General features: G+C 31.6%; 1 protein-coding gene across 1 annotated transcript; it reads right to left on the minus strand.

Moving 5' to 3' along the window:
• Nucleotides 1–4,056: 4,056 nt before the first annotated feature.
• LOC123269020 (uridine nucleosidase 1-like) lies at nt 4,057–10,049 on the minus strand (the record flags this gene model as incomplete). The annotated part of the gene is made up of 3 exons (XM_044734510.1): nt 4,057–4,230; nt 9,075–9,469; nt 9,722–10,049. Coding segments are annotated over 3 exons (897 nt in total), but the record flags the coding sequence as incomplete, so codon positions are not given.
• Nucleotides 10,050–22,608: the final 12,559 nt, after the last annotated feature.

Genomic DNA, 22,608 nt, shown 5'->3' on the forward strand with positions numbered 1-22,608 from the left:
GGGCTAGATTTTTTCATTACATCTGTTCTTAAATGGACTCCTCTTTACTCTTCTTCAAGTTGAAGATCATCGAATTTACTACCCTCGTTTATGGCCTGCTCAATATTTTATTGCATGCAGAAATGCTAGTTGTGATGATTATTAATCATTAACCACATTGTTATTTGTTTGATGATTTTTGAATAGATTTTGGGATTTAATGCTTGCTATTTTGTATGCAGTATCGTTGATACGGAATAATTGTTCTGCGTATAATTATACTTTCAACAGGATCAGTTTACTCGGGGATCAATTAACTCGAATTAGTAGATGAGGCAACATTGAAAATTTATTGTTCCATGGTAGTTTTATAATTAATCTTGTTATTTATATTTAGTATTTAACTAACAATTTATGGATACATTAGTGAAAAAATATGAAAACAACCTGAAGAAATATTTTTGATTGCCTGATATGTCTTCCATAATAGAATAAGCGGAAAAAAATTTTTACTTTTTTTCCTTAACTTGGGGGTAGAAGATGTAGCTAATAAAAAAAAAAATTTTTTTTCACTCATCATTTTGGGGTGACCCACTGATTTTGAAAATAAATAATCAATTTATTTTTTTTTATTTAAATAGAAAATTCTTGACATTGTTCTAGAAACTAAAGGATGTCTTCCTTTGGAGTCAATTAAAAGTTATGAAGACAAAAAAAAATTTTTAACTATTATTACAATTTTGAAAAAAATTTTTCTTTAGCTAAAAAAATTACGTTTATTTTATTGTATTAGAGTAAAAGGTGAATTAAAAATTATCATATTCGTCAATTCATCGATGTTCTCAAAAATTATCGGTAAAAAAAAAAATTGTCCGTTAAAACTAACAAATCAAATTAATTATTTATTTTAAATTAAAAGTTAATCAGTGGACCACCTAAAAATGTTAAATAAAAAAAGCTTTTTTTTATGATAGTTATAAATTTTTTTCATAATTATTTATAATAGTTTTTGATTTTTTTATGTCTGAAAATTTCAAAGATTGTGATATCGAATAAAAATAAATTTTTTTTATAAAAAATATTCATTGTCTCACAAATTCATGTATTCCTATCAAATTTTAAGAGATCGATTTGTAGAAATTAAGTTTTTTATCCAATCACTTAGTCAATTTTCCAGCAAGTTTATTTTCCCGTATTTTTGGCATATAAAAATATTGGAGTTTAGTTGTTCTAGTAATCTACTCGTGCCTGGATAGTTCCTCAACGGAAATTTAATTTCAATGTCTTTGAGCGATTTCCTCAAAATAAACTCAACCAAAAGTTCTCGTTATAATTTCCTCTAAAAATTTGTTTTGCCTTCCATATGACCCGAAGAGTGTTTTCACATGAGTGCGTATTATGTCGACGGTTTTTTACTAAGAAGAAACGGTATGCAAAAAAAACTTTTCATCGTACAACGGATATTCACGTTTTTAGCATCAACCTCTTCTCGGTTATTCGATATTGCACGACTCATGATGCGAAGCATCAGAGAGTGCTTTACGATCGAAAAATTTGTTTATTTTTATTTTCAGGGATTTTTATTCTCGAAGAAGACCCCATGCAGGAAACCCCCAGAGTTGACAAAGGGGCCAGTCTTGGGCCAGTACTGGGAAACCTAGCTTCGGCGTACCTGTATTGGCCCATGCGTGGGCCAGGCTGTTTAACCCAGCCTCGGCCATGCCAATGATTACCCAACCTTGGGCCAAGACTGGCTAACTCAGCCTTGGCCATTCATTGGCGACCCAAGCGTGGGCCAAGACTGGTTAACCCAGCCTCGGCCATGCCAATAATTATCCAAGCTTGTGCCAAGACTGGCTAACCTAGCCTTGGCGATTCATCGGTGACCCAAGCTTGGGCCAAGACTGGGCAACCACGCCTTGGTCGGCCCAATTATTACCCGAGCCTGGGCCAGAATTGGGTCACCCAGTCACGGCCACAATGATTACCCAAGGGTTAGCCAAGATTGGGAAACCTACACTGAAAAAAAAAATTAACTTAATTCAAGAGAAAAATTCTTGAACCAAGAAAATAACTTTGAAAAGTTTAATTGTCTTCAATCAAAACGAAAAATTCTTTAATTAAATAAAATTTACTTAAATCGAGAAAAATTTCTTAATTTAAGAATTTTTCTACTCAAATCAAGAATATGAAATTCTTAAAAATTATTTACTTGATTTAAGTAAATTTTTTTTTCTTTGTAGCCATGGGTGTTGAATGGCAACCAAGACTTGAGCCAGAATTGGGTAACCTAACCTTAGCCATTCAATGGGAAATTCAAACTTAATAAATCATTAAGTAATAGAATTTTAAACAGTAAACATTTATTGTTTAACGAATATTTGCTAACAAATTCTAAAATTTAAAATTTATTATTTAACCAAGACAATTGCATATCGTCAAAATTGATGTAGTCTTAAAAAAATTAAAATATAATAATTTACAGTTGAATTTTTAATATTGATAATTTTAAACATGAAAATGTATCATAAGATATTAAAAATATACCGAACGATGTACAAAGTTTAAAGTAATATAACAACTTGACTCTTTGATTTTTTTTAACTATAATAAACATTTGTAAAAAATAATTAATTTTCATCGAAACACAATATTAAATAACATAAATTATATAAATAATAAACCGTCACACTTCGTCACTATATAGATTTAGCTTATCAGAATAATAAGATGTGCATCAACTTATCGGTCATACGGTGTAGGGGTTAGTTATCGGTCTGGCAAGCGCGCGGCTCAGGTTCGAATCTCGATTAGAAGAACGGATACGATTTTCACACTTTATTTCTTATAATTAGCAACATTTAGGTTTGGATTTACTTTACTTACAAAATAAAATAAAAAAATAACATTCCAATAATTCTTTTTTATCATTTTTTATCAAATGGCATGGGCCAGACTTGAAAATTAACTATGGCTCAGCCCTGGTAACCAGGCGTGGGCCAGTCCTGGTAACCAGGCTTGGCCCATCGTTATCATCCCAGACTTCAACCAGGACTAGGCCAAGCCTGGCTTACAAGCTTGGCCCAGAGTTTTACATAGTTGAGCCAAGGCTGGGCCAAGCTAGGCCCCGTGGTACTTTCCTCTATGGGACATCGTTCGTTTTCTTTCACTCACCTATTTGCATAATTTGATTTGATTTGTTTATTTATGCCAAGGCCTACTGGCCAAATGGCAAATATGAAAAAATACAAAAGAATACATGATAAAACAGTAAAATATACAGTATTATAAGTAAATTACTACTAATATAAAAGTGTAACTAAACTCTAAGAGTTTTTAACCATACTATTAACATAACTTAAAATTAGATTAAAGATAATTACATCGATTATTGAATAAAGACTTATTTATAAGATTTCCCTAATATTAATAACAAAGATGGAATTTACAGTTTCACTTTAAAACAATTTGAGAGTGTTAACTTAACCTTCAAATATCCAAATTTAGCAAATAGTCAAAGATTTTGATCTTGAATAAATCAAGACTAGACGCATTTACAATCTCAGATGGTAAGTTTTGCCATAAACGAATAGCAGTAACAACAAACGCACCCTCATAAAGAGTAGTCGCAAAGTTGAGTATCTTAAAATTGACATCATTTCTCATAATGGCTAAACGATCGGAGCGTCTAGCATCAATATCATCTATAAATAATTCTCGTAAGTAAGAAGGTTTTCCAACTGCCAATAATTTATAAAAATAGGTATATAAATAATATAGTTGATCGCGAGTAAACTATTGAGAGGATCATTGGTAGTCTCGTATACTAAAAAAATTGTTAAATTTAATTCTTAAATTATCTAATTATATTTATCTAAATAAGTCTTAGTAATAAATAAAGATCATAATTAATTTTCAGCAAGAATTAAATTTTTATTATTTCGATTATTCTACGAAAAAAATCGTAGTAGTTTATGTTTAAACTTTTCGACATTAATATTTGTAACAAACTCAACATTCTTTGGTTTTTTTGATGATGTGTCGATCTCCATAGATCCTTTATATTCTCCACTGATACTAGGCATCGCATTTATTAAAAGTGAATTTGTTTGGCCAAAGCATAACTGCAGCTGTTATGACGTCACCGCCTCTCCATATTTTGTCCTTATAACTCAAACTTTTCTTTTCAGCTTTGTTAAGGAATTGGACAAATCTCGATTTAATTGATCCTAATTCCCTTATTCTCCACTCCTAAGAGAAAAATTAAACAATAAATAATAAAGCAATGCACTGATAGAAAGATTTTTTGATATGTAATATATAAGTTTTATTAACTACTAGCTGTTACCCGCCCGCTTCGCTGGGAACTTCATAGAATTACATTTTAAGATCTAGACTTAAAATGTAATTGGAAAATTGTTTTGATTCGCACAGATTCCAAATGAGCTATGAAAGTTTTAGTTATAGTCATTGCAAGTCTCATAAGTGAAATTGAAATCTGTCTAGCTTCAAGTGCGACGAATTTTCTGTTACACTGTTAAAATTTTTTGTAAAATTACAAATGTTGTACAAAAAAAAAACACAATATATAATATAATTCGAGTAATCTACTCTCTTAAAATAAATCAGTGAATTTCACTGATTCACCTGTGAAATCCACTGATTGAAGTCTAAGTTTAAAATAATTTAAAATTTTAAGCTTGAAAGCGCCTTTGTTTTCAAGTAGACTGGTGGAAAATAAGACAATGGTTTTCTTTATGTTTATATTTGCTAATTTGTAGTCTATAAACTTTTATTTGTATAAATAAATTCGACGCACCATTACATTTCTATGACTTCAAATGTTACACTCAAACGATACTTTTAGCATCGATACTTTTCAATAATTGAATAATAGGCTTCAATTTTGTATAATATTCAATTACTTGTAAATAATATAAAACTTAGTTCTTTGCCATCAATACACTGTATTAAATAACATAAATAATAAGTTGTATTGCTTCATCAAAAAACAACCTATCGATCTTACGGCGCAGGGCGTTAGGTATCGACCTGGCAAGCGCGCGGCTCGGGTTCGATTATTGGTCAGGGCAGATATGATTTCCACTTTGTTTCTATAGATAGCGAAAGTTAGATCTTAATAAGGTATCAATCTTCTGAAATTTGAGTTAGTGCTACATTAAATTAAAACAAAATAAAAAATAAATCAAATCGTTCTTTTTACCCGAGTAAAAACATGAAATAGCCGCAACAGGGCTGCAACAACGCCGTACGGACTCTAAGTGCTCGCAACAGGGCCACAACACAACCGCAACAAATCTGTGATAAAATAAAGAAATTATAATTGCCGCAACACCGCCGCAACACGGCTGCACTGTAAAAAATATTTCTCAAATACTTCTCAAATCCCGCAACACCGCCGAAACACAGCTGCCACACATCTGTGACGAAATAATAAAATTGTGATTGCCGCAACACCGCTGCGACAAAGCTGCAACACCCTGAGTGAAAATGAAATTATTATTTTTTACGAAAAACAAATAAATTTTGACCGACCGCCGCAACACCGCTGCACTACCCTCGTTTGGTGGTATAAATTGAAATAAAATATTTGTTGATCATTCAAATAGCTAAACTAAATTCTCTCAGTTAAATATATCTTGCAGCGCAGTTGGTAATGTTCGAGACTTTCATGCAGACGGCCCAGGTTCGATTCCCATCACAGTTTTTAAGCTTTACAATTTTTTCAGGGTATTTTGATAGACTCACCGCTTCTGTGTAACCCGAGAACGAAATTAAAAATTTACATCAACAATACGACAAAAAAGAATCAATAATTTCGCGGTACTTCGGCCTGATTACAAAATTTTTTTTTGTTTGAATATTAGGCATTTGAATAAAAGGAGGTTAAACAATAGGTCTTATATTAAAATTTATGTTCGGGTTATTTATTAATTAATAATTGCGTGATAAATTAATTATGATGCCATTTTTTGTGAAATTGTAGCTATGCTTAAGCATTGGGACAGTGTTGCAGCGGTGTTGCGGCGATGTTGCGGTGACGATTTAAATAACATAAAGCAGCGTGCAGCTGTTGCAGCGGTGTTGCAGCGATGGTTTAGGTTAAAATTGAGCAGCGTGCAGCGGTGTTGCGGTTATGCGAGTCGAGAATAAAGATTTCGTGTTGCGGCGATTTTGTCTTCCAAACGGCTGTGGTGCAGCGGTGTTGCGGCTGTGGATAAAAATTTTATTTTTTAAAAATCAATTTTTATTTTTACTCGGGTAATTACTTTAACTAACAATTATATACATATACATATAGAAACTTTTGAACGAACAATATTTTTTGACTCAGTTTGTCGAGCCGAGTCAGAAAATGATTGAGTTTTTTAAAAGTTGCGCTATAAGGAAGACTGCAATAGTTAGATTTTTATAAAATATACTAGAAATGGTTGTAATAAGTTACAAAATTTTTTGTTTCCTGAAAATTATTCTTATGAAGAAATATTCATAAATGGCCTGATAAAAAAATAACTTTATTGAAGAGAAAAATTCTTAAACAAAAAATATCATTTTGAAAAGTTTACTTATCTTCAATCAAGTAAAAAAGTTGTTAAATCAAAAAAAAATTTCTTGAATCAAGAACAATTTTTTAGATCAAGAATTTTTTTACTTAATTTAAGATGATCAAACTTTTCAAAATGATATTCTTCGTTCAAGAATTTTTCTCTTCAATTCAATTTAATTTTTTTATCAATGTAAACATACATTCATTTCAAAATTAATTAATTAATTTTTGCAAATGTTAATAAATATACTTTTCTTTCGAAAAACATTTATCGAAATCTATAAACAATTAGTAATACATTCAATAAATGACTAAATTTGTAACGGGGTGGTTAGCCCTGTCCAATTGGTCACCCCTTTCCTCTTTGAAAAGGGCGCCACTGGGATTTTATACTCGGTGTCCCAGAAACCGGGGAGCATGAGAAGGAAAGATCGGGTCGTGAGAAGTTGAGAAAGGCTGAAAAAATTAATACTGAGATTCAATTATTAACAATTTAATTATTTATTCAATGTAAACAATTTAATTTTAACAAAATTCCTTAATAATATTACCCTTAAAATTAACCTATCAATTACTTAATTGTGAGGACCTCTCACCTACGCAGGCACTTGCCAAAACTTACAACTAAATATCCTTAAATTCTTTCAACTATAGATCATTACGCATCTATCTTCTTAATTTCTTAACTCCACATAGACCATTACGCATCTATCCTTAATTTCCTAATTCAATCATAGACCGTTACGCATCTATCCTTAATTTCCTAATTCAGTCATAGACCATTACGCATCTAGATTCCTAATTTCTAAATTTAATCATAGACCATTACGCATCTAGATTCTTAATTCCTTAACCCTCGTCCAACTGACGGAATAACAACCAACATATTTTACCCAATAAAAACTTCTTAATTATTCAATTATCTGAACTAATTTCACATAAACAACCTCGTCTACCTGACGGAATACCATATAATACCATAATTACCTAACTTCCATATAAAATCGTCCACCGACGCTAACTTCATTCTATAGAGTTCTCTACTTTATTCATACATCTTAATTACCAATAAAACTGAATCTCAAAACTTCGCATTTTCCAAAATTACCAAAATTACGCCTAACAATTACTTAACACAAAATTCCGACCTTCGATTTTAATTCATTAAATTCATTAATACATCTCCTTAACTAAATTCATTTCCAACTTACTTAACCAAATTTTCTACTAAAGTTATCAATCAATTTATTCTACTAAACCCACTGATTTATTTCATTTCTTGATCTCCACTAAATAATCTTTAACAAAGTTCACTTCTTAATTTTCTTAACAAGTTCGGTAATCATTTTCTAAATTCACTAAATTTCTCAATAAATACATTCGCTAAATTAACTAAATTAATAAAATTTAGCCCACCGGCCTAAATTTAATTTAACACAATTTCTTAAATCCAACTCTGAAATTCTAAAACGTCTCAACAAAATTTACAACCGTAGAACATTAAAGAATGACCTTCACTAACTTAATTACGCATTTTCATTTCTTATTCAAACTTTGTCTTGAAAATTCTTAACTAAAATTAATTTATAGCCAACAGGCCTATAATAAATTACTAATAAATTCTCTACCAATAAATTAACAATTAATCAATTAAATTTAATTTTCAATATAAAAGTTCAGCGAAAAAACTAACTACTTGACCTTGACGATAGAAACTAAGGTACGAATTTGCTAATACCAAGATGACCGCTCAAGAAATTAAATTTAATTATTTTGGCCTCTTAATTAAATTATTAATTAATTTGGCCTAAAATAACTTAGAATACCTTACAACTGTAACCGGTACTCCAGCGATGAAATCTTTTCCCAGTAGAAAGAAAATGACGGGATCAGCTCCACTGTGCCTACTGACTTCCAAGGCTCCAGAAACTCGTATCTCCAAATTACACCCAGCTCCCCAATCTTATCCTCGATCAATTTATCCTAGAAATTCCAGTAAATAAATATTTCGAATAAGACGAAGATCGTCAGCCAAATGGCCTAACGACAAGTAATTTTTAACAAAATACCAGACAATAAAATTTAATCGCTTCGTTCCATTCGTGAAGCCTTAAGAAATCAACTACTTACTTGTCTCAGAAAAATATCCCACGCTGGAACACAGTTACCCAACGTACTCGCAAAAATTTGCCGGAAGAAAGAGCGTCTTGACACAACACCCGGCGTTTTTATAACCTCTCCTCGTGCTCTCCAACTTTCCTATCTTCGCTCCCGCGCTTCATTTTCCGGGGACTGTAGTGGGGACTTTCGATTAGCACGCCCGGTGACAAGTCGAAACTACTTGTCAAAAATCGAAAGGTAAGGGAAAGCCCTGACCTACCGTGCGTTAATTAAGTGGTCGATAATGACCCCGGGAAGTTCGATTTTCCCTGTTACAAATTGTTTATAAATAAATGAATTTATTAACAGTTGATGAATTCTTCTATCAGTATGTTATAGGAATATCTTGTAAATATAAAAACCTTACCTTGGATATATTTGCAACAAAATCTGTTTGTCCAGGATACAAAAGATAAGGTGTTTCACTACTTGAAGTGTTAAAAACAATATAAGTACTTTCAGGATCGCTTTCGAAGTTAAATGTGGGCCGAAAATGTCTCCCATTTGATCTTATATTTCCGCCCATAATATACAATCTATGGACATTTTTCAAAAAATTTTTGTCTTGCAAGCTCGCGGTGGCAATGTTTGTTAACGGGCCCAGAGCAAGTATATCCAATTTACCAGAATAATTTTTGGCCATATTAACTAGAGCTGATGCTGCGTCTGTAGATCTTTCAACGTGCCCGTTTATTTTTCCTTTAAACTCGAAATCACTGAAACCATTCTTGCCAAAATAATCAGTATATACAAATTTTTCCACTAAAGGTTTTGTTGTGACTTTGTAGACGGGAATCTGCTTACAGTAATAAATTTTTATTTATTAATAATTAATCGTAAAAATAATAATTCTCAATGCAGAGGAAACAAAATTTTTATCTGGTCAGGTATTTATAAGGATAATTATAGCAAAATTCAAAAAATAATAATATCAAAAAATATACTTAGGTATTTTTGAAATTTATTTTCTGCAGTTCTTTAAGATTTTTTCAAAAATTTTAATAATATTAAGACGTGAAGAACTTACGTGAGTTGAATTGGCGACAGTGAGAGTTTTTAGAATATTTATCTCAACATTATTTTCATACGTATTCCCATAGACGCAAGTGATTCCAACGACTTCATGATCGGAGACTTTTTGTGCAAAAGTAGATAGAGTTAACAGAATAGCTGCTGAATCGTCAGCTTCTCCATCCGTGTCAATCACCAATTTTCTTGAGTTTACGCTATCACAAAATATCGCATTGTTTTTAATCCAATTTTTTTTTATTACACTATTACTTACTTTACGGAAAATCCTATTGACACTAAAATGATCAACCAGAATGATAATATGTTCATGGTAGAAGTTTTTTCAGAAAAATATTGCTACAAAACTACACGGAATAAAAAGATTCTTTGTTATAGAATCAATTTTCCGGACTGAAAAAAAAAAATATTTTCAGTCTCCCTGAAAATCTTCTTGAATCGAAGAAAACTTTTTTACTGTAATAGTTCTATTGCAATCTAGCGTAGTTTCTTTATTCTTCTTCTTAAATACCATTTTTTCTATTAATAGTAGGAGTAATTTCCACGTGCGTCAACTATTTTATTGCATAGAAAATAATACATGTCAAGAATAGACAAATATTGTTGGGAATTTAAAAAGGCAAAAAAACTGCAAAGAAATCACTTTTTTACAGTGTATCAGACTCGAAATATTCTTATATTGCCCGATATAGTGATATACGCCATTGTAACAATCGTTAAATTCAATAATGATAAAAAAGAATCTACTTGAGGCAATAACATTATTTTGAAGTTATTATTAATGTAAGTAAATTTTACTCAATTTGAGAATTTTCCTGCTTGATTCGAGATAATCAAATTCTTTAAAATTATATTTTTGATTCAAGAATTTTTCTCTTAGATCAAGTTAATTATTTTATCAGTTTAGATTTTTTAGATAACGATTTTTATTAATTTAAACTCCAGGCTGGCCTCGTGAGGTCAATAAATCCCAGGTTGGCCCGTTGCACACCTCTCATTTAATCTTAAGAATTTATGGTATGGTTTTAAAGTACAATAAATTGGATGGGGTCAGTCAGACTGCAAAGCAGTAATAATTCTCAGAATCGTAAGAGTCAAAAAAAATATATTAATTTTAACTCTAGCACTTTTTAATTTGACCAAAATGTAACACAATATTTTTATATTTATGAAATTGATTATTTTTACTAAATAATAAATGCATAAATCAAAACTTTGTCTTTTATGGGAATAAATTTTAATTTGTTCACAACTTCCCTACCACTCACATCAATCATAACAGCTCACTTGAATAGTAAGTAAGTATCAAGCCGAGACTTTTCTTCCCTTGTAAAATGAGATACCAACCTGAGGTCACTTGAAATGACGTAACAGTATCAGCGCCGAAGTTAAAAAGTCTTTATTTCGTCTTAGTGAGCTCCGGCGAGCGTCTTATTATTCCTGAAACTCGACTTCCGGTAAGCTTTGCCATAACTTTCTCAGCACGTTTCTACCGCAAGCTTCAACTTTTAAGTTGGTGTTATATTATCGATCATGGACGAAATGCTTCCTACATCGAAAAAAATATTTTGTTAACGAGCAATAAACCTGCTCTTATTTTTTAATTAGATCTGAAAATAGTTTATAATTTATAAAAAAAATCAGCAGACGATAAAAACGTGAAAGAAAAAAAAATCCAATTTACAAGGTAACATGACGAAAGACCATAAACCGGGAAACAAAATAATGTCGAGTTTACATTGAAAGTATGAGAAATAAAGTACTTTCTGTATACTTTACCACATCCATCTTATTCTCCGTCTATTGTTTCGGTCGTCGTCCTCGTCCTTGTCGTCATATCATCAAATTTCCCGTTTCTAGAAGGTCTTCCCAGTTTAACAGCATCCCTCAGGCGTTTGTTTAGGCTGCCGTCTCTTCCTTGCTCGTCATTTTTCGTGCAGTTTCTTTGTGTAGATAAGACGCCCACAAAAGTACACAAGTGAGCAGCGAAAAAAAATGAGGTCCGAAATTGAGTAGTTAATTCGGTATAAACCAAAACTTTAAATAGGTGTTTGTTGTTTATTTACCACCAATTTATATTGATTAAGCGAATAATAAATAGACAGATATATTCACACCCGACAGAAGAAAAAAAAAAAGTATATTACCCTTGGGATCTCGTTTAACCAGAAAACTTGGAATCAAGAACCCCAGAGATGTCTTAAAGATACAGCTGATAGATATATATGAATATACCCACAGTCTTGGTGTATGTTAACCCTCTTTATGAATTCACTGGTGGAAGAAGCTTACATTTTATATTATATTGCGTGGTTCGTGAGTAAATAGAAGAATTTAGAAGTTTTTCTTGGATTGGAGGAATTAGAAGAAGCTGAATAGAAAAATTTTTAAGAACTAACTTCAATACTGTTCTGAATTTATTTAGTTATAAAGATTTGATTGGTGCTTTTTAGTTATACTAAAATTAAGAGACATTTTTATCATATTCAGCAATTTTTGAATAAATTAATTAGCAAAAAAAAAATTATCTTTGTATTGTAAAAAACTATAAATTTAATTTCTAGAACTAATTTATTTTTTAAATAAAATCGAAAAATGGCAGAGTGTCTGTTGATTTAGGTGTCATGCTTTTTGACTCCTGATTATATGTCGGATGCTCTACAACTTAAGCTACCTTTTAAATGGCTTTTTTGAAAGTTGGACTCTAATATTGAATTATTATTCGAAAATTCGTTTGAAAATGGGCTGGTTCCTAATTGAAAGTTAATGCTTAAATAAAGATTGTTCTGTGTCTTGAATTTAAAGTTAAGTATTTAATATTTTATGGTCAAAAGGATAATATAGAAGATATTATTAGTGGTACTAATTACAGTCTACATGAAACAATGGACTTACCCAACCTTACAGACGAGGGAACGAAAATAAAAACGAAGAAGGATTATCAGCTAAGAGAAAAAATGGAAATACAATGTAAAGTAAGAAAATTTTTTGACTAATTTTCAATGAAAATAAATCTCATGTAATTCAATGTCTTACTTAAAATGCGTAAATATACACTAATAATATACTTAATAAATACTTAATTAATAATCACTTATTAATAATTACTTATTAATAATATACTTATTAAAATAATTGAAAATTTAGATGGTAGTTCCTGAAAAAAATCTTGATAAAAATTATTCACAATCCGAAAAATTTTGTATTAGTCAACATCATCGTACACGGAAAGAAAAATATGGGAACTATTCCCATAATTTTATGGGAACAGTTCCCAGGCAATTATAGGAACTGTTATATATACAGTTGAAACTCGCTGTATAGGCCGGTCGCGCCACGAAAATACGAAAGAAAGCGAGGTTCTGTGCTGCCGAGCCAGAAAATATGCGTAGCGCGCATGCGTTAGAGCAGGCCATAAAAGTTGCTCTTCCTGGAGTAAATTGCTGCAGTAAATTGCTGCCAGGAAGAGCGTACTTTCGGCTAGGAGAGCAAGAAAAAAACATTTTTTTCTTTTCATAAACGTGAAATTGTATTTCATTAATATATACAATAGGGTGGCCCAAAAAAAAACGACTATTTTTTTTTTTGAGTCTCGAGTGAAAAAATGTTAGTTTTTGATTTTTTAAGAGCCCTCTCCAAAAGACAGCTCAAAAAAAAATTTTTAAGAGGTCACTCCAAATTTTTTTAAATTTCAAAAATCGTAAAAAATCGAACTTTTTTTTTTGAATTTTTATCTCGTTACGGTATAATTTTATAGATTAAAAAAAATAAGTTTCTGAAAATTTCAGTTCAAAATTTAAATTTTGAAAGGTTGCTCATAATTTTTGTCAATTTATTAGTGCATTAGTTTAGATTTTTTCGAGCGACATTTTACTATTCAAATTAAAATTCCATGCATTTGTTTTTTTTTAGTACCATAATCGATAAAAATACATCACGAGATGAACTAAAAATCAAGCACAATATAGAAAAAAAAATTTTTTTTAATTTAATAATTTTATTTAATCAACTTCCAAGCGCGGGTTCTAATCCCAAGCTGGTCTTAGAAACCAGCTTGGTTGAAATTTTTACAAACCAAAAAAACCCCACCGTACCACTCCCAACAGTTAAAGTCGGCGATATGACTAATTAAAGAAAAAAAAAATTAGGAAAACGGTTGACCCTGAGGGCCATCCCTGAAACTTCCCGCCAATTCTATACCTAAACGCTTGAAATTGCACTTATGACGTTTTAAAGCTCTTCGAGCTCATAAATACAATTTGTGTGTTATTATGAGCTCAAAAGTTTGATAGAAATTAGATAAAACACTATTTTTTGAATTTTCAAATCGCAATAACTTTTGAATGAATGAACCGATTTTCACGCGGTTGGTGGCATTCAACGCAGTTTTAAGCTTCATGAAAAATTTTCAGGTTTTGATTGATCGAACCAGAAATTTCGGAGTAATTCCGAAAAAACACTTTTTTCGGTTTTCTTTCGTCAACGATAACTCACGAACGAATCAACCGATTTTGATCGGACTGGCGGCGATCGACGTGGTTTTTTTATGTTAAGAGCTGATTAGTTTTTGAAATTGATCGGTAAAGCTATTTAAAAGTTATTCCAAAAAAACCACTTTTAAAAAAACTTTTTTTTTGTAGTTTTTTTGCAATTTCTCAAAATCTACCGGTCCGAATCGTTCTAAAGTATATACAAAATCTAAGTTTGGTCAAGCCCTTTCGAATGGCACCAACCATGATCAAATCGGTCAAGGCGTTCAAAAGTTATAAGAGGTTTACATCCACACACACAAACACACACACACACACACACACACACATACAGACATACAGACACCACTGCGGGAATAGTCAGGGAAGCTTCCTCGGACCTCGAAACGTCGAGATTCGATGAAAACTCGATTTTCGTAAAACGGGGTGAATACAATAACTTCCCGATTTTTTAAAATCTTCGATTTTCTTAGCGAGAAGTTAAAAATTATGAGCGACCTTTCAAAATTTTAATTTTGAACTAAAACTTTCAGAAACTTAATTTTTTTTGGTCTATAAAATTATACCGTAACGAGAAAAAAAATTCGATTTTTGATGATTTTTGAATTTAAAAAAATTTGGTGCGACCTCTTAAAATTTTTTTTTCAAACTGTCCTTTGGTGAGGGCTCTTAAAACATCAAAAACTAACATTTTTTCACTCGAGACTAAAAAAAAACAATAGTCGGTTTTTTTGGGCCACTCTAATATACAAGCTATCGAATTTCGTCAAAAATGAGAAAATTTTTTTTCTTGCTCTCCTAGCCGAAAGTACGCTATTCCTGGCAGCAATTTACTCCAGGAAGAGCAACTTTTATGGCCTGCTCTAACGCATGCGCGCTAAGCATATTTTCTGGCTCGGCAGCACAGAACCTCGCTTTCTTTCGTATTTTCGTGGCGCGACTGGCCTATACAGCAAGTTTCAACTGTATATATAACAGTCACAACATCGTCTGTATGTAACATGTCAGCGCATAAACTAACCAAAAAATGTCAAAAAAATAAAAATAATTTTTAACTAGATCATTGTTAATGAACTATTTAATAATAATACTGCACAAATAATTTATATAAAAAGTTTAAAAAATAAAACATAATAGTTTTGTGAATTTTATTTGCTTTTTTTTATATTTTGATAGTTAGTAAAGCAATGTTTATAAAACGATCCATGTACTCTACAAACTTGTAATAATTTAATTTCAATCTTTCTTAGCCGTCGATTACTAATTAGAAACTAATTTTTAATCAACTTAAAAAAATAAATTCTGTAATTAGAATGAGTTTAAATATTTGTGGCAAATTCTGTGCATGATATCACTCTTAATCAGAGCATTTGTTAGTAAAGTTTAAAATAACATTTTTTTTCAATTAATTAACTTTTATTTTTTTTTTTTTTATACCCGCTCCGACCAGCAAAGCCTCGGCTTTGCAAAAGTCGGGCGGCGCCCCCCTCATGCCCGGCAAAACCTCGGCTTCACCTCGGTTTTGCAAAACCCCTTCCCCGGGGTTGCGTACTTTTGGCTGGAGAGCAAGAAAAATAGTATACTACCCATGACCAGAATGTTGGATACCCTGACGTATGTGATATGATGGCCTCAGCTACGCCTCGGCCATCATATCCCATACGCCAGGAAATCCAACTTTCTGGCCTTGGGTTGTAATATACTATTAGCTGTCAGCATACTGATGCATATAACCAATGAGAAGTATTAAATCGTGTTAAATTATTCAAAAGTTATCCTACAAGACTTTGCAGAAGCACATGCTGACAGACGTGACCAGCCACGGATATCTTAAAGAATTTCGCAACGCAATCCCCAAATTCTTGAGTTGAAACAGAGAATTTACCGCAGGTGTTATAGATATCTGTTATTAGAGGTTCGCATCTACAGATATTTCCATACCATATAAATTTGCTGTGTATACATGCAGAGTACACAAATATAACGTGACATATTGTAGGTATGTGTACATAATTGTATGAAACATGTTTGTAATGTCAGTATGTTATATTCAGATGATAGAGATTGGGATACGATCGAAGAGATATAGAGAATCATGTTGTCCGGAGAGGGTTGAATTCCTTTCAAATATCTATCAACCATACGGATTCAAGCGTATTATCGTCGTGATTCCTGGTTTTACGAGTGTCATGAGTCCGAGTGAAACGAGGAATCAGATAGAGAGAGAAACAAGTCTATTGAATATTCTGGTTATCTCGAGTGCCAGACCGGAAGCCTATCGAAATTGCAACGTCCCCGATCTCATAGAGGTTACCTTTGAAGTCACTCTCATGTTGATAATTTAATATTTCTCTGTATGCGAGTCTATGGATATATTCTACCGACACGAAAAATTTTCATATGAAAGATCTGTTATTAATTTTTTATCATCTTGTGGATAGCTGGCAAAAACCCTCTTTGTTAACTATTAACAGGTGGCCTTGTGTTCTAGTTGATGAGTTTTTGACAAAGTCACAGGCCATATTCATATCAAGCCAGTTTTTATGTGTAGATATTAGTGTTTGTTCAGGCGTTTTAATTAGAGTAGGATGTTAATTTTTTTCACACTAAAAAAAAAAAAAAAATTAGTAAAACGGTTCACCTTAAAGGCCATCCCTGCAACTTCCCGCTAATTCCATACCTGGGCGCTTAAAATTGTACTTGTGACGTTTTCGATATTTTTGAGCTCAAAATATAATTTATGTGATATTTTCAGCTCACTGAGCTCAAAGAGATAGTATTTCTATGCATCTGAGCTCTTCGAGCTCAAAAGTCTGATAGAAGTTTCGTAGAACACTACTTTTGCAATTTTCAAACCGCAATAACTTTAGAATGGATCAACCGATTTTCACGCGGCTGGCGGCATTCGACGCAGTTTTATCAGCCTCATGAAGAATTTTCAGGTTTTGATTGATCGAACCAGAAATTTCGGAGTAATTTCGAAAAAACACTTTTTTCAGTTTTCTTTCGTTCACTATATCTCGAACGAATTAAACGATTTCGACCAGCTTGGTGGTTATCGACGTGGTTTTTTATTGTCTAGAGCTGATCAATTTTTGAAATTGATCGGTGGAGCCGTTTAAAAGTTATCCAAAAAAAACTACATTTGAAAAAATTTTTTTTCTTAGTTTTTTTAAGATTTCTCAAAATCTACTGATCCGAATCGGTCCAAATTATACTTAAGATCTAAGTTTGGCCAAGTCCTTTCAAATGGCACCAACCGCGATAAAATCGGATGAGCCATTCAAAAGTTATAAGCGGTTCACATACTTTCACACACACACACACACACACAGAGACAAACTCGCGGGAGTAGTCAGCGAAGCTTCCTATAACCTTCAAACGTCGAGATCTGATGAAAACTCGATTTTTGCAAAACGGGGTGAAAACAATAACTCCGATTTTTGAAAATCTTTGATTTTCTTAGCGGGAAGTTAAAAATTATTTGATTGAAGAGGAATATTTTTTCGTTATGCTCGTTAAGTAAGTTCACTTTTTGAGCACTGGGTGATATCCGCAAAGATACTGATTTCTAGAGACTCTTTGCCAATTTTACTTCATTGCCTATTTTTTTCGACTTAAATAAACCGCAAAATGTAACTCTTCTTTTTTTTCTGTGGTTTTCTTATACAATCGTTGACGAAAAATTTTGAAAAAAATGTTTTTTCTAATAACTTCAAAATTTCTGTTTAGACCATATTTTATGTTATAAAATAACTATTAATGCTCGAAAAACTGCATCGAACGCCGTCAATTTCTTCAAAATCGTCCAATTCGTATGTAAGATATTTAATTTTAGAAATTCCAAGTGTTTTTTGACATAGTTTCATAATATTACATCGAATCGTTTGTTAGTTAATGAATAATCTTTTTGTGCTTGAAAAACTACGTCGAATGTTTCAAGCCTCATACAAAACATTTGATTCGATCGGAAGATATTGCAATTAAAACTTTAGAAAAAAGTATTTTTTTCAACAACCACTAGGTTTTCGAGCTCGAAAAAGTATAGGATTTGTGTTATTGAGCTCGAGGAATCAAAACTTCGGAATAGATTATTATTCGAGGGTTTCAAACTCGTACACTGATGGAAGGATTTGTTTATAATTAAAAATATTTGTTAATATTTAACAAATCATCTATTAGAAGCCATTTTTAGTCCTTAAAAAATATTTCTTAGAATTTAAAAAAATTTATTAATCTATACTAATAAATGGAGAGCCGGTTTTTTTGTCCGGTTATACTGCGAAGACTACGGAACCAATCGGAATAATACTTATACCATAAAATGCAGCGTGTTTCGGAGAAGGTATTAATATATGATATGATGGTGATTACTTATCCCGAACCTATATTTTTTTAACTTAGAAATAATGAATTTTTATTGTAACTAAATTTATTCTATTTGATTGTCATTTGTTTAAAACAAATTTTTTAATTCTATTGGTTATGTTTATATACTAGGCAGATTTCTTCACTTATGAGACCTGCAATTTCTTTAACTGAAACTTTCAATGCTCATTACAAATTTTTTTTTTCATATTAATTATTATTCATTTTTGTAAGAAAGACACGGGAATGTCATAATGATTGTACATTGAAAGTTACAATAAATATTAGATAGAATAATTACATGGATAAAAGGTGCATGCTAATTCGATAGAATTGGGAGTCTATACAAGTCAAAACAATACTCTAATTAAATTTCAAGTCCAGATCTAAAAATGCAATTTTATAAAGCGCCCAGCAGAGTGGGCGAGTAACAGCTAGTAATCAATAAATGACTATCAGATTTATTAAATACAAACAAATCATTTTAAATACTAAGAAATATTTGTTTAATACTAAAAAGTAGTTTCTAATAAATGATTTTTTAACTATTAACAAGTATTATTTAATACAAATAAATCCTTCTATCAGTGTACATAACGGGAAATTCCAGGTATGGCCTGCAGGGTCAACCGTTTTCCAGATATTTTTGAAGTTATACTTCTTTTGGCGCGTTAGGCAAAAATGATGAGGGTAAATTTTTACGATGGGCGCGCACACCGTCACGAAAAACCGACACCCTGAAGTTAGCTACTCAACATTTTAGTTTTTTAAAAAAAGTTACCAACAAAATAAAAATAAGTACATCTACGTATGTTTGCGTGAGATCTGGCAACTGTATTCACGATATTTCATATAAATACATATTTTTAACTTCCCACTAAAAAAATTGAAAATTTTTAATAATGGGAAGTTATTGATTTCGGTCCGATTTTTAAAAGTCGAGTTTTCATCGGATGTCCATGTTTTAAGGTCCCAGGAAGCCATTCTGATTATTCCCGCCGAGGTGTCCGGCCGTGTGTGTGTGTCAATAAGTTTTTGTCGGACGGTTTCTCAAAAACGAATCAACCGATTGAGTTCTACGACACGTCATTCGAAAGGAAATCGAACGACGCATTTAAAAGTTATAGTTGTTTAGAAATTCACAAAATTTTTTTTTTTTGGTATTTTTTTAAGATATTTTCCAGTTTCTTTTACCGATCAATAAAAACTTGTACATTTTCTGTTTTTGCATTAAAAACTGCATCGAATGCTTTTTCAAAAAACAAAATCGAACGACGCATTCAAAAGTTACAGTTGTTTAATAAATACATTTGGAGCTCGAGGAGCTCAAAATGTGAAAAACTGCGCTTTGAGCTTGGAAAGCTCAAATATTAATCAAAAAACACATTTTAAGGTGCTTGAAATGCAAACTTAGCAGGAAGTTCTAGGGTTGACCTGCAGGGTCAACCGATTTCCAGATTTTTTCAATTATGTAGAAATAATTTTTTTGTGATATTTAAATAAACTTTATTTAACTAGACAATGCGTTATAATAAAACTTTCGATGTATTAAATACCGTTTTTTCTACAAACGTAGGATAACGCGATAGATAAAATATTTAGAAAGATTTTTATCTTGTTACGTCAAAGAAGTATAACTTCTAACGTGCGTACATAAGTACACACACTTTTTTATTTAATTTTCAGGGTACCCTATTTTGCTCCCCTCCTCTAACCTTTACTTGCAAATGTAAAGCCGGCGCATGCGCTTTTTAGTCAGAAGTATAGTGGGGGAAAGGCCCAGTCACGCGGGCCCAGTGTACTGTAAGCAAGATTTTTAAGGTTCAGTTTCATAGTGATTGTTGAGAGGAACATTCGAGAAAAATATCAAAATTCATCACCAAATTTTTTTCAAAGAATATTAGTGATTTCATTGCTAAATAGTTTATTATTCTATAAAAGTTCTGTAGTGAATTTTTAACATATTACATGATTCATAAAATCTATCAAAGTGAACAGTAATAATCAAAATTATTTGCAAAAGTGTATCTTGAAAAGTGAATTAACCTCTCTCATATTTTCTCATAATAGTTTTCAAAGTAAATCTTCCATACGAAAATTAAATATCTAATCATGGCTAAATTTATAAATTTGAAAAAAGGTTACGAACTTAACATGAAATTGTACAAAGGAACGAAATTTAATGAAATTGAACACGACATACGTAATTATTTTAAACTATATAACCGTGATAATAAAATTGAACTTCCTGACATTTATTTAGCCGCAAAAAGCAACTGGATTTATATCGTTGGTTGTTTATTGGCTAATGGACAAAATTTTGGAGCTGCACAATTCACTGGACAATATGCAGGATTCACGGCTTTACACTATGCGTGCTTAGACGGTGATTTTAACATGGTGGTAAAGCTACGTGGAAAATACGGCGTTGATCCGATGGTGAAAGCTTGCGATGGCGTTGAACCAATTCATTTAGCTGCCTTTCTTGGACGGTTTGACATTGTGTACCAGATTTTGGAAATGGGTGTCTTAAATAATATAAAACTTAACTATTCACATTTAAAAAAATATGCAATCAAAGAACATAAGTGGGAGCCCAATTTCCGAGACGAAATGGATTTATTCACCTATGGCACCTTCAACAATAATAATAAACGTTCTAAAGGTTTGTGCTCCATAACAAAATTTTTTCTCAACTATCCCCCTCCATTACCCATCCATGACATCCACAATAAGACAATTCTTTTGTACACAATTGAATCTCAAGAATTTCAGTTAGCGGAACTCATTTTGGGAAGAATGGACATTAAAGAATTGAAACAATGTGATAAAAAAGGTGTAACGGCATTTCATGCAATAATAAATGAGCTACTGTCTATTAAACTCAATGATAATGCCCAGAAACATAACATAGACAAGCATTTTTGTAATTGGATGAAAAAATTTTACCATGCGGGACTGAACATTAATGTTGTAATTGATAGCGCTTCGAGAACACCTCTTCACATTACGGCTGATCATAATCTCTTCACTACATTGAAATATTTGTTGAGTAAACAACAGCTTTTTTTTTCGTCTCAAACCAGGCCTCTGATCTACTACGCTCAACGCCAGAATTATTTTGACAAAAAATATTCTCTATACAACCGCATTAACAGTATTAATATCAATATGCTAAGATTATTTACTGACGATATATCTCTCAGACTGTATTTCGGGTATCCAGTGGAAAAGTCAGAAAAACAATTAATAGAACGATTGTGGATTGAAAAATGCGATAACTTAATAATATATCTCAACAAAAAAGCTACTAATTATAGTCTTATGTTGACAAACATAAAAGAAAAATCTGTTATTTTTGGCCATAAAAAAATGTCTTTGTACCAAGCTTTAATGGCGCCTCAGAAAGAATTTAACATAGTTGCAAAAAGAAAAAGTTATGGATTTAAAACAATAGACGATTGTGACGGTAATCAAATAGTTTTAGTAGACCTTTTGGAAAGCCGATTAAGGGCTACAATAGAAAGGATGCATATTTTTCAACAGTGGCAAAAAATAGCGAATCACCTAATTAAATCTTTACTTCTACCTTATGATTGCCTATGGTATATCGCAACATACATGGATAATTGCGATTTGGATAATTTGATCAAGGCCTGCAGTAATTCATACTAAAAGAACATTTAAATTCGCGTGTAAAAATAACTAACATTACTTTTATACTGTTCATTAGAATTGACTCATTGTTTTCCAATAGTGTTCATAAATTGATTGTTGTACTACTTGCATTTTTATTACTTTTTTGTTGTATGTAAAAAAAAATACAATAAACTGTTGCTTTAAAAAATAATTTTTTTTTTATTACTTTATTTAGTCGTTCTAATAATAATTGTGATACTTTTAAATTGTATAAATTTTTATTTAAAATATCGGCATATAACAAAAATTAGTATAATCATCGATATTAGTAAGATATAGGCATATTGACATATATTAAAATCACAAACCTTTATT

This window comes from Cotesia glomerata, linkage group LG7 (assembly GCF_020080835.1).
Source record: "Cotesia glomerata isolate CgM1 linkage group LG7, MPM_Cglom_v2.3, whole genome shotgun sequence".
Taxonomy (NCBI): domain Eukaryota; kingdom Metazoa; phylum Arthropoda; class Insecta; order Hymenoptera; family Braconidae; genus Cotesia; species Cotesia glomerata.